General features: G+C 51.3%; 1 protein-coding gene across 1 annotated transcript in view; it reads right to left on the bottom strand.

Moving 5' to 3' along the window:
• Positions 1-11,113, bottom strand: part of CDYL2 (chromodomain Y like 2) — a 164,755-nt gene extending 153,642 nt beyond the window's left edge. Inside the window, exon 1 of the mRNA XM_079119234.1 lies at positions 10,702-11,113. Coding sequence (XP_078975360.1) covers positions 10,702-10,725 — 24 coding nt within the window. The 5' untranslated portion in view covers positions 10,726-11,113. The remainder of the gene's footprint in view (positions 1-10,701) is intronic.
• Between the last annotated feature and the right edge of the window lie 2,298 nt (positions 11,114-13,411).

Here is a 13,411-nt window from a genome sequence, read left to right as displayed (position 1 = left end):
AGGTGAGACTCGGCTGTAACCTCCCTGCGGGTGAGCTTCCATCTGTCCAGCCCTGCCTTCCTCATGTCCTTATAGGTCTGTCTCCCAAGATCATTCCTCAGTAAGCCCTCCGGACAACAGTGTCCACTCCAGAGACTGTCTCCAGGCAACGCACCCTAAATGGATGGTGCACACCAATCCACTGAGGCCAGAGAGGAGGGCTGCAACCCACGGGGAGGCCTTCGTGTGTGCTGGGAGAGGAAGGGGCTCCACACACACAAGAATGGCCACTTGCCGCCCAGTCGCCACCCCAGGAGGACCAAGGGCTGAGGGCTCCAGTCTGTTTCCAGGGAATTTCATCACCTAATACACCTACACAAGGTCCAGAGGAAGGAAAAACGGAAACTCCTACTTCCAGGAAAATCTGAAGGGCTCTTCTCAGAAAAAGCAGAAACTAGCGCCACAGGCAGCAGTGCAGGAAGTTCGCTGAGGGAAGGCCCAGGCGGCCTGAAGCACAGGCTTCCAACCTTCGCCACCACTCCCTGGTGAGCATCCTGAAAGGCTAACACGTCCTGCAAAGAGTCGCAAACTGGGAACACGAACGTGAATGATCCAGGTGGCGTCCCTTCTGCCAGGAGCTTGGAGTCTAGCAGAAGATGGGAATCAGCACACAGCCGCTTCCCCAAGAACTCTGCACGTAGGACACGCGAAGCCTGTGACAACTGCTCAGGGCAGATGCCTGCTGTTTCACTGTGACACTTCCTGACCCCGGAGTAAACACCATGTGAACGAACAAACTCTCAGTGAAGTCCAAGGATGCTGGCGGCCTTCCTGTAACAGCCGCAGAAGTCAGCTTCTTCCTGAAACTGGTTTGCTTGTCCCTAAGAAACCTGACCTTGACCGTGCTCTGAAAAGTAGCTAGTTGTAGGCGGTATCTGGTTGGGTCTGGGTTCGACATCTTGACTTGCAGTCTGGGGACACTGTTCATTCTACCTGATCCTGAAAGCTGAAAGAAGGGAAGAAGGAAATGTCTGCTTCCTGGTTGAGCCTCTAACGTGTAACAGTCACTTCCACTCATTCTCTCGAATTTAAAAGTCAGGGCAGAAGGACCTAGAATTCTCAATATAGCCCAACAACATAAGGATATACAGTGTAGACATCCCATTATATGGCACACTGAATATCATACCATGTCTAGAACCTTCACCAACCATCCACCTGAACCCTGAGTGGCATTTGAGTATATGACTGTATTTGCTTGTACAATTTTACACAAGCAAACATAGATAGGTCTGGATATTTTTTAGGAACAGTACAGACCTACAATGTTGCTAACAAGGTCATTTACCAGAAGTTCTAATATGTGTCCAGAGATGTACAAAAAGCTTTATTCTTAGGCCCACTCACAAAAAAAGTTGGCCTGGCCGCACCTTTTAACATATGAAAAACTCCAATGTGTTAAAAATACAGTACAGAACATACGTGGGTGTCAGGTTTTTAATTACATTTTAAATGATAGCTTAAAAGGCATTCATGGCCAAAGTCCCAGCACTGAGCAGAGTTCTAGGCACACAGTAAACATATAATAAATATTCAATAGATGAATTATTGAACAAATGACTATTTTTAAATAAGATCCAAATCTAACATTTATATAAGCTCCACAGTTTGTCAATAGGACCCTTGAGACCTAATTTTTAGTTGTTGGTGGACTTTTTATTTTATTTCTTTATTTATATGCGGTGCTGAGAATCGAACCCAGTGCCTCAGGCAGGCTAGGCAAGCACTGTACCACTGAGCCACAACCCCAGCCCAAGACCTAATTTTTAAAACACTGGACTAGAAGACAAGGAAATGAAAATCAAGGAGGAAAACTCCCTGATCAAGAATTTGAGAATACAGCAGATCCCCTTTCTCAGTAGGGGGATTCCTGGCATGGCAGCATGTGGCCCAGAGCCCCGGTCCCACAGATGTGTCCCTAAGGCCTCCTAAGTCACTTACAAAGCAGTATGGTGACAGGTCAACACTGGGGGATTCTGGGAGCCAAGAGGGTTGGGGAACAGCAGCCTTCTTAAGGGAAACTGGGGAATAAAATGGCAAACCTCCAGGCCTCTCAGGAAATGAGAGCCTTTTAAAGACCCAGAATCAAAGGCTGGGCCTTTCGCTGAAGGTGTGACCTGTGGAGGCCGCAGCTTCTACCCCCGCTGAGGCTAACGGGACACGCAGGGGCCTGATGGTGAATGGAAGGAAGGGCAAGAGGTGGGCCAGGACCCTCCCCACTCACCAGCCTCAGAGCTAGCGGCTGACTCAGCAGGGAGAACCTGAGACCCAGGACACGCCTGCCTCAGCCAGCAGCACCCAGGCTGCGTCAGGGGCACAGCTCCTGAGCAGCTCCAGCGTCCAGCACAGCCCGGCCTGCGAGTCCTTGGAGTCTCTGGGGGACAGCCAGAGCCTGCAGCTCCTGGCTTGCTGCTCGTCACACCCACACCAGGCGGCAGTGGCCGTGAACAAGCAAGGCATTTAATAGAGAATCCATCAACCCAAACAGGAGGCGAGATCCCGTTTCACAGCAGTGGCCACCAAGGTTCTGATGCTGGACAGCTCACCCGGCATACCCTGCTATCAGAGGTGGCCCGCGGATGAGAGGCAGAGAGGCAGAGAGGCAGAACGCCAGGCTCCACACGAGGGCATGTGCTGACAGAACAGCATGAAGTCCTGGGACAGGAGGCCGGAACTCCAGCGGGGCCTCAGATGCTGTCCACAGGTGAAATTTCTCCGGGAAAGATCAGTTCAGGGCCTTTGAGCTGACGATTCAGGGCCACTGAGATTATCCAGACTATCTCCCTTAGAGCCAACTGATTATGGACTTAAACCACGTTACATGAAACCTCACAGCAATGCCTGGAGGAGTTGTGACCAACTAGAGACAGGAGGCCACAGCCAACCCCACTGACGCCCAAAACTAACCATTGTCACATTGGTTCACCAACAGTACCGAGTGTCTTCCCAAACCTGCTCCTCCTCTCAGACCAATGCTGCTGCAATGACCCCTCGTGGGGAGTTCTGTCTCTTCATCCTCATCCCAGAAAGAGCTCTTCCTTGAGCGAACCTTCCTGAGCAGGGCTCTGAGGGACTACGCATTCTGCTGTTTCTCTCGAATCACCGAAGACATCAGACCCAACACCACAGGTCAGCAGAAGGGTTCATGGAAAATCACATCTGAGACTTTAGGTCCAACAACCCAACGCCTTCATCACCCTCTTTAAGTATTCAAGCCATCTCGAGCAGCAGAGCATGTGCAGAACCGGGCTGCGGTGGCCGACCCCTGCCTCCCTCACCTGGTTAACACCTGACTCTCTCATCACCACCACACCGAGCCTGGAAAGCAGTCCCACACAAGACGTTGGTTTCCACATCCCCACGTCCTCGCCATGCCAGTCACACCCTCCCTGGCCCAAGAACACATCAGTGGTACAGCTGCCTGCCGGGGCTTGCCAAGGACCCGTTGGTTATTAGATCCAAGGCCACTACTGGCCACCCCGTCTTTCTCCCTGTTGATACCTCCTAAGTCACCTGTAAAGCGATGGGTGACAGGTCAGCACTGGGGAGATTCTGGCGGTGCAGGAATCAGCTGGAGTCAAGAGGGAACAAGTTGGACGCAGTGCCCTTCAGAAGAGAAACTGGGACAAAATATGATAGACCAAAACCCGCAAGGCTTCTCAGGAAACTATGGCTTTTACTGGCCTGGTCAGGATGCAATGGAAGATTTCCATAACAGCAACACCGTGGTTTTTCTTCTACTTTTCATGGTGATCCTTGGAGCTCTTTCTCTTCTCCCAACTCTACAATGTCTACTTTCCCCATCACCAAACCCCTCCTCACATTTACACGCTGCTCTGTGGTGTGAGCTGGACCTGGGTAGCAACAGTTCCCAGCCTCCGTCTCCATGCTAGACCCTGCCCTGAGCTCCAGCTCACCTGGCCCACTGCTTTCAGGTCTGAACCTGGAAGTTCCACACACTCTCCAGATTCACTGTCCTTCCTGCTTCCTCCCCAGGGCCACCACCCAGCCCACGGACTAACAGAAAGCGAGCAGCTGTCCCCGGAGTCCTGCCTCCCCTCAATCCTACCCACAGTTGACCCTTCTCTTCGGCCTCCTGTGCAGCCAGGTGTGTGATCAAGGTGAGAGGCCCGGGGGAACCTGCACGCAGCTGTCTACAGAGAGACAACTCTCAACATGAGCCCTTCCATGTAGCACTCCATGGCTGCCGTGGCCACTGCCATGCCTTGAGGACAGAGCCACAGATGAAGATGGAGAAAAGAGATGAAACTTCAAGGAAACTCACAGCCACCCAGGGCTGCCCAACCCGAACCTTATTTCATGGAGGAGAACAAACCTTGGTTAAGCACTGTTCTTGTATGTTTTCTACATCGTGCTGCCAAAGAGAACGCGGCCTGACTTGCCCAGCAGTGCTGATCCCTTTTGGGCCTTTCGATCCATTTCTCTCCCCCCTGCTGTCACTCCCTTCGCTCAAGACACCGTCACCTCTCACTTCAACTACTGAAAGTGCATAGTATTAGCTGGTCGCCCTGCTCCTGGTCTTCCTCCAACCTCATCGACGGTCCATTTCCGAAGGGCAGTATGGAAATATGTGTCAAGAGTGTTAAAAGTGTTCACATTCGTCAAACTAGTGATTTCTCAGAATTTAGCCTGAGGAAAACATGATATGTATACAAATAATGTTTACAGATGTTCGTAACAGCAAAACTGACAGTGGTTTACAAGTGGAAATAATCCAGGGGTCCAACAGGGGATTAGTTACAGAAAAAAAAATGGCTCATTCAAGGGAAAATTAACCTGCCATTAAAAATCAAGCCAGACATGGTAGCATACTCCTGTAATGTCACAGACTCAGGAGGCTGAGGCAGGAAGATCTCAAGTTTGAGGCCAGCCCAGGCAACTGAGTGAGAACCTCAGCAACTCAGCAAGACTCTGTCTTGAAATAAAAAATAAAAAGGGCTGGGGATGAAGTTCAGTGGTAAATCACTCGTGGGTTCAATCCCCAGTATCTCTCTATCTCTATCTCTCTCTCTCTCTCTCTCTCTCTCTCTCTCTCTCTCTCTTTTTGCATACACACACACTGTATATTTAAAGGAAAATAAAATAAGTTATAAATAGCGTGTGCCCTATTTCCCAATTTACTTTTTATTATTACATAAATATGTATGGTAAACAATTACATTCTTCCTTTGTATCTGCACCAAAAAGCAAACATTTTAATTAATTCAGATACCACATTAATATTTACTGAACATAATTACATGCTAAGTGCTTAATAACAGTTATCTTAAGTATTATAGCTTTTTTTACTTCTATTTTTTAAAGATATAACAATACATATATGTTGCTTAAAGGATCACAAATACTCCCAGTAAGTTCTGCAAATCTGATCATGCTCACATCCTAGGCTAACGTCTTCAACAGCCATCATCTTGGGGACACCCCCTCTCATTCCCCCAAGGTTGGATGAGCTCTCAGCTGCTCCTGGACAGCCCCATCATCTTGGGGACACCCCCTCTCATTCCCCCAAGGCTGGATGAGCTCTCAGCTGCTCCTGGACAGCCCCGTCTTTGCCTGGACGCTGCACTGTAAGCGTCCTGTCTACCTAACTCTGTCTCCCATTGGACCTGGGGCTCCTGGTGGGCACCATCACCGCATCCCCAGCGCTGGGCATATGTATGGCGATCTTCAGATAAGAAAGGGACAAATGGACCCTGCTGTTATGTATTCAGCCAACCTAGACCTCCGCTCACCTCCCAACGGAGACAAGAGAAACACGATTTCTGAAATCTAAGTCACATGACTGCAATATCGAAGACCTCTGATGATTCAGGCCCGAACTGCTCCTTAGCAATCAGTCAGGCTGCAGGGACCAGAGCAGCCCCTGTCAAGGACAGCATGAGTCCCTGAAGAAATCATCTTACGCAGTGAGGAGTGACCTGACCTAAGATCTACTTAGAGTGATGCAAACCCAATGGAGATCATTTAAAATAATTTTCAAAAGGTGACAGACTCACACGCCCTTTCCATATTCATTAGGTACCTTCTATGTGCCAAAGAATCAATCCAACTCAATGGATACATTATCTCATCAAATACTGGTACAGGGATGCAGGAAGTTGTATCCCAGACTGTTCTGCTAGTATGTGTTTGACGGGAATTTCCTTAAATGTGATTGGTAAGTGGGGGACATGGCACCAGTGCAAAGACACCATCATATTAGTTCGAGTGTGATTCTTTCCACCTTGTTGACATTTTGAAGCAATCATTGGCAACTGCTCTCACAAGAGAAGACTTAACGAGAGATGAACGCCCTAGAATAAAGACAACAGTGCACTCAGGTGCCTTCCTTTAACGAGTGGTGGCTGATTTGGTGGCGTTAAGAGCCCCTGTGCTCGCCACTAGGTTAACCTGCACAGCCAAGCTGCAAGGCTGGAGAAAGAAGCCACAAAACATTTCTTCCCACACGGCTGAACAAAGAAAGTTGCACCCTGGACCAGATTTGATTTTGATGGAAGTACGCGCTAAGAGAAGCGATACCCTACAGAGAGAAGGAAGCACTAGCTCGGTGAGCATGTTGTGAGGGACGGACCAACCCGCGAGGGCAGACAGCAGCCAGGGGAATCTCACCACCCTGCGTGTCATTAGACCTGCCTTGGTTTTCACTAGTGTTCTGGTTACAGGTTCCATAGGTTTTCAGCAGTCTGTTTCAATGCTGCTCTTCCCATAAGCTCTGTTATTTTTAGCGTGTGGTTCTAGTGCACAAGGTGCATATATAGCACCAGAGTGGAGGTGCCTGTGCTCATCACTGTAGAGTCCATTTTTAACTGAAGTCATTTCCTTCCAACAAAACTCAAATTATTCCATTGTTATTGACTTTATTTGGAATGAAAGTATTTTATTATTTATATTACACAGTCACACACCTAATTATATACATGCACAAAGAGCTCTCTCTATACACCTGGTGAGAAGAGTGCATATCAACCCCAAAAGAAAGACACTGCACATCTCAGAAGCACCTCGTCCTTTTAAGTGAGGACTCTAGAAAGTACAAATGAGTTGAAAGTTGACACAGAACGAACCATCAGGCCCATCTCTGTAAGATTCCACTTGGCCACTATTGCCCTCCTCCATGGACCTACACATTCTCATCCAACACCTCTGCCAATGAAGTAGAGCCCTCCGCCAGCATCAAGTCAACCACAGGGGAGGAGGGGCGGAACACCCCTCAACAGTCACATGGGAAAGTCACACGGCTGAAGCTTAAATGCACACCGTCCTTCTAATGGAGAACAACCTGCTTAAGGAATGCAACATGCTTCCTCCCGGAGGGAGGACTGAGCTGCCCTACCACCTGGTTTCAAGAGACCATAAGCAAGAGAAGCAAAGAAAACAGGGTAGTACTCAAAAGGCTACCCAAGTGTTTTAGGTATACCTAAATCAGTCTTCCGTTCAGGAATTCAGTCAATGAAGAAGTGAATGTGCAAAGAGTTGGGGACCCACAGATGACAAATCTGGGTTTCCTATTCTACTGACAATGTCTTCCTGATACCCACATACCTTAGCAAATGACTGACTAGAATTCTGGGGTTGTGGCCTCTAATGCCCACTGGAACCTGATTAAAACTTAAAGAGTCAAGAAGTACACCGTTGCAGAGTATTAGAGACAGTGACAAACTAGAGGTAGCATGCTCCATCTGAAGGTGTTCGAGTTCACTTTTCTTATCCCTACTGAGGCAAGGCATGCGTGAGCACACACACACGCACATTCTAGACCGGGCCCCTGGGCTGCCACTTACAACCCCTACATTCAGCAAAATGTAGGCCAGAGCATCTGAAAAAGAACTCACTTTACAACCAGGCCAATGTCTGACTCCGAGACATCAATCAATATTTAAAATCACCTTCATGCAGTGCATTGGAAGAGGAGGAGAGCTCTATTATAGGACAAACAAAGCAGAATCATCTGTCTAGATCCAAAATTTAGGGACCTAAGCTTGACTGTTCTCCTTCATGATAACTGAAGAGTACAATCACATAAACAAAATCTTTTTTTTTTTTTTTGGTGTCCCTCAACTCAGCACCTATCTCTTAAAAAAATACTATTTGAGGAAGGTATACTCTTTACAATTGAATTGTCTGAAACACCAAAGATGAAGACTCTACAATCCAAATCACATCTTCACCATAAAGGGTCAAAAATAATGTCAGCATATAGGTACAACATGTTAATTACAAATGCAGTCATTCTTAGTTCACTCAAAATTCATTTTATTGGTTAAAGGTTATAAAAAGTCATTTTATGTACACTCAAGTATAATATTTAATTAAAGTAACAGCAGAATTTAGAATGAGCTCTGTTTTTTTTTCCTTTCAAGATCAGTCATTATACTAGGTATTCCAAGATTTTTCCTTAAATAAACATCCTATTTTTGTGCATACAACAATTTTACAGTTAGAAGTCTATGTGCTAACATACACTTAGCAGTTCTTAATTGTTTTTAAAGTTAAATTTGAACAACAAATTAAATTCCTCAGTATATGTTATATAATATGGACATAGACTATAAAAATGTTGACATTGGTTATACTCTCATAATGCAATTTAGCCCTTTTAGTAATGACTATGCAAATAATCAGCCACAGGAAAACCATTTTACATCTAGTACAATTACCTACTATCACAGAAGTAATTATTATTATTGTCTGCTTATTGAACTTCAATAAGAACTCTTGAGGTGCTAAGATAGTTCAAGGCGGTTGTGAAAATTCCCCTCTTCAGACTCATCTTGCAACTATAATTACCAACGTTAAGGAGGGCAGTTTCAGATGAACATTAAGCAAGAAATTATCCCCAGAAGGTTGGTAAGTTCCAAACTTTAAATGGGGAAGCACTGATGCCTCTTATCACCTTTTCACCCAGGCAAGGTCAGCAGCTCCAACACCACTCGGAATCAATGGATAGAAAAACACCATGATCCCAACAAGATGAGTTTTGCCCCTGAACAAAATCTCCTTGTCAGCCAAGGTCCCAGTGGTTATACTCCAGGAGGCTCAAAATTTCCACTTCACTGTGATTCAATTTGAGTTTTTGGAAACTGCTTTGCCATCTTCAAAGAGACCAAAGAGCTCTAATGGGCCATTGGTCATCTCTGCCAAAGTTCTTCACCAGGTCTCCATCCAACTTCATCTTCTCTATCAGTGCAGGGATAAGGAAGGTCATAGGGCAGACAAGAGGGCAACTTACATCCTTCTTTCAAGAAGTGTTAAGGTCGTCCATAGCCACCTGTGGGTTAGTGGTCCAAGACTGGGCCTCACCTCCTGGTTACACAGGAGGCCAAGATGCTAACTCGCCTACTTTCCATTCTTCTCTCACACCAGCCAACCAATCCACCTGAGAAAGTTTCAGCTGCCTGTAAGGCCCAGAGGAAAAAGCTCGCCGTGGGTGAACCACTCCTGTGGTCTCTTACCCAGAAGGAGAATCCCACCCCTTCTAGGTTTTTGTCTCAATTCACCCAAAAGTCTTGAAATTCAGAGCTAGTGTTGACTGCCTTATGTTCAGGGGCGTCCAGGTCCGGGGTGACCCTTGAGCTGGTTTCTGGCGGGATCAGCAGGCCTTCTGGTTGAAGGTGGCCCATCTGTTGGCTTCTTTATCCAGCACCTTCTCTTGGGAGCCCACACCTCTTCGGCTGCAGGAGCGCCGGTTGTTCTCGTTCCGTGCACTTGTTCACATCCAAGGCCCGGACACGTGCAGCCCAGGGCTGGCTGGGCTCCAGCTCTCCAGAGGTCATGGGTGTCAGGGGCATTTCCACACTGTTTGAAAGACGCCGGGCTGCTGCCCTCAGCCCTCTGCAACGATGTAGAACGTCCAGCGCTGGCCCCCACCTGGCGGACCTGGAGCCAGGTGTCCGCCGGGGGTGGGTGGCGGGGCGTCGGGAGCCGGGCGCCAGCCTCGTCCTCGGGCAACGTGTTACCACCCACCTCCGACTTCCATGTTCCTTCGCCTCCGCCGAGGGCCTCCGCAGCGCCCCCTCTCGGCCCCGGCGAGCACGGCACCCGCAAGGGCCGCCCCCGCGCCCCAGCCCGGAGGGTCGGCGCCCGCGGCGGGGCAGCAGGTGGGGGGGAGGGGCGGCGGGGGCGGTTTGCGGGTGTCCTCCGAACCCCGCCGGCGGCGGCCGCGGCCCCCCGACCCGCCGCGCCCCGCGGGCTCCGCTCGATCGCCCGCCCCCGGCCTCCCGCGCCCCCGGCCCAGGCCGGCCGCGCACCCCCGCCCCGCACCCCCGCCGGCCGCGGCGCGGCCCCCCGCGTTCCCGGCACGTCCGGCGCCGACTTTTACCTGTACTTTCTGCACTCGGGGCGGCTCGTCGGGCGAGAAACACCTCCCCGGGACCGCTACCTCCCCGCCGGCTCCGCCCGGCTTCCTCCTTCCCCTCCCAGGCCGCGAAGTGGATGGAGTAAGAGTGCGAGAGAAAGAGAAAGGCGGCGGGCGGGCGCCGCGGGAGGCGGCGGGGCGGCGGGCGGCGCGCCCGGCCCCCGCCACCCGCCGCCGCCGCCGCGGGCTCGGCAACTCCGCTCGCGCCCGGCCGGCCCGGCCCGCCCGGCCCCGCCGCCCGCCGCCGCCCGCGGGCTGGGGCCGGCCCGCGCCCCGCGTCCCCGTACCTCGTAAAGGTCCCCAGAAGCCATGCCAGGCTGCGGAACTTGGCTCGCCGGGTGTGCGCGTCTGCTCGCTCGCGCCCTCCGTGCGTGTGCGCGCGGGGGCCGGTGTGCGCGTGTGTGCGCGCGTGTGTGTGCGAGTGTGTGGTGTGTTGAGTAAACTGTGTTTTTGCAGAATGACAGGCTTGGGGGCTGCCTATGCGCAGAATCAGAGCGGGCGGCGGCGGGGCTGGCGTAACCGGCGGCGGCAGCGGCGGCGGCGGCGGCACGAGCGCGGGCAGCAGCGACGGCCGCGCAGCGCGCCCGGGAGCACGGACGCGGCCCGAGCGCCGCGGCCCCCGCGACCCGCGACCCGGCGGCGGAGGCTGCAGCCGGCCACGGCTCGCCCCGGCGCCGCCTGCAGGAAGCCGCCCCGCGCCCGCCGCCGGCCCGGACGCTGCTGCCACTGGGCGAGTCCCCGCCCCCCGGGAGCCCGGCCCGGCCCCCGGGGCGGGGGGGCGGGGGCGGCGGCCGGGCCGCGCCCCTGGGACCGGTCCCCCGGCCGAGCCGCGCCGGGCCCGCCCGCCGCCCCGGCCGGCTCCGGGCCCGAGCGGCGGGGCCCCGCGGTGGCCGGCCAGGTGGCCTCCGGGCGCGCCCGGCCCGGGGCCGCGAAGGGGCGGCCGGGAGGCAGGTAGAGGGCTGCGGCGGCCGGTCGTGGGGAGGCACCGCGGCCCGGCCCGGCGGCTGGGGTCCGGAGCCCGGCGGAGGGCAGCGGACACGGGCTCCGAGACCTGGTCCCCGGGGACCGCGCGGCCCCTCCCTCCGTGCTGGTGGTAGGAAGTGGAGGCCACCCGGAGGAGGGCGGAATGGCCCGACAAGGAGAGCCAGGACAGCGTGGCCGCCCTGTAACCCCTGCGAAGTCTGGGGCCAGGCAGGGCCCTCGGTCAAAAGCCCCGCCACACCATCCATTCCCTTATCCGTTCATCAACAAACATTTCCCAAAGTCCACCCAACTGCACAGTAATGTCCAGGCACAGGCACAGCCCGGACCCTGCCCACACTGGACTTTGAATCCCAGAGGTGAGAGGAGACACGTGCATGAGGGGAGGGTGGTGGTTCGTCCAGTGGTTTTACCAAAAGGGTTCCTACTGTGTGCCAGGCTCAATAGCGGAGGACTGGAGAAACTCCCTAAAACCCGTTCTTAGGTCATCGCTTCCTATTAACGTCATGGGTCATTGTCGCCCATGTGCTTAAAGGCTTCGGTCATCTCAGAACCTGGGCCGGTAGGCTGTTCTGAAATTGGAAGAAAGGTCTTCTTCATCCAGCCTCCCCAAAATGCCCAGCTAGTCACTCTCAAATGTGATGAGAATGTAACATCCTCCGTGGGTCATTTCCTATTTGTGAGCATATGGGCAGGTCATTTGGTGTCCTCTCTATAAACAGGCAATGATGACAGGCACCCAAGATGATGTGAGATTTAAATAGAGAATCCTGACCTGCCATCCCCATGGGACTCAATAAGGAAAATTTATGTGTGAATCTGGCCCTGAACTGCCCCTCCTCAAGGGTGAAATGCCAGTGAGGCCAGAGGAATGGTTTCACCCAGAGGTTGTCAAACTTCTAAGTCACCAAATTTTTCAATTAAAGAAAATTCCACAGAATCTAAACCGCATAGTTTACATGTCTAGCTCACTCCAGGATATGAGTTTGCAGATGCTGATCCTGTTGGTAGAATGTCCTTCCACATGTAAGGGACTGGTTTGTCTGCCTACCACACCATGGCTATTGCTGATGGAGGTGATGCACCATGAATGCCAGTTCGGCTGTGCCCATACAGCGAGTTGCTTTCCAAGTCCTAATGAAAATCCCATATTAAAGTGGGGCGGGGAGGAATGGTGAAGGTGTGGAAGTAAATTAAAATGCACATTTGGCTTAGAAGCTGTGGAAATGGTTACAGCAGTTCTCTTCCCTGTTCCTATTGATATTTTCCCAATGGTCATGGTTTTAAATAATCCCATCAATAGTAAGCAGTTCTCTCTCTGTCGCATAGCAAAACAAAGTCTCATGATCATTAATTATCAGTTTTTATTGGGAGTAGATGAACCACCATAGTAGGAGGGCATAATTTGGAAGTAGAAGACAAGAAAGGAAATGGGTTTGGAAATAATATTCTCAGGCAAATTGGGATATAGAACCAGTATTGTAAAAGAATACCCAAAACTTGACTTGTGCTAGCCAAATACTTTCAGGGAATGTGAGTGAAATTTGAAAAACCCTAATCTAGACCACAGTTGTTTACAGAGTTCATGAAAGGGCTCTACCAGTGGATGGCATGCTTAGGGAATATTGTATAGTGCAGGTCAATTGAAATAGAACTTGAAGGCTAAAGGACGGACAGTGTTGCACTTTGGAAAGAAGTAAGGGTGGACAGCAGGTGATTCTGCAACCAGGGAGTGTGCGAAGACTAGAAAGTGGATCTGTGGAGGCCACGGCAGCTTGGATATTGAACATGAAGCGTTCTGAACACTCAGCAGTGGAAAACTGAATCCATCAAAAGCATGAGGCAATCGAGAGTGTGCTTTGGAAAACAAATTCTAGAAGAAATCAGAGAAATCCACTAAAGGGGTTGAGGTGAGAGGCAGGAAGACCAGTTGCTGTGGTCCCCAGTGGTAGCAGTAAAAAACGAAGAAGTAAAACTGGATTCGTGAGATGTCCAGAAGAAAGAACCCAGCTAACT

Source organism: Sciurus vulgaris (assembly GCF_902686455.1).
Source record: "Sciurus vulgaris genome assembly, chromosome: 17".
NCBI classification, from domain to species: domain Eukaryota; kingdom Metazoa; phylum Chordata; class Mammalia; order Rodentia; family Sciuridae; genus Sciurus; species Sciurus vulgaris.
The sequence above is the reverse complement of the archived record's forward strand: the minus strand, read 5'-3'. Positions and strand labels throughout refer to the sequence as shown.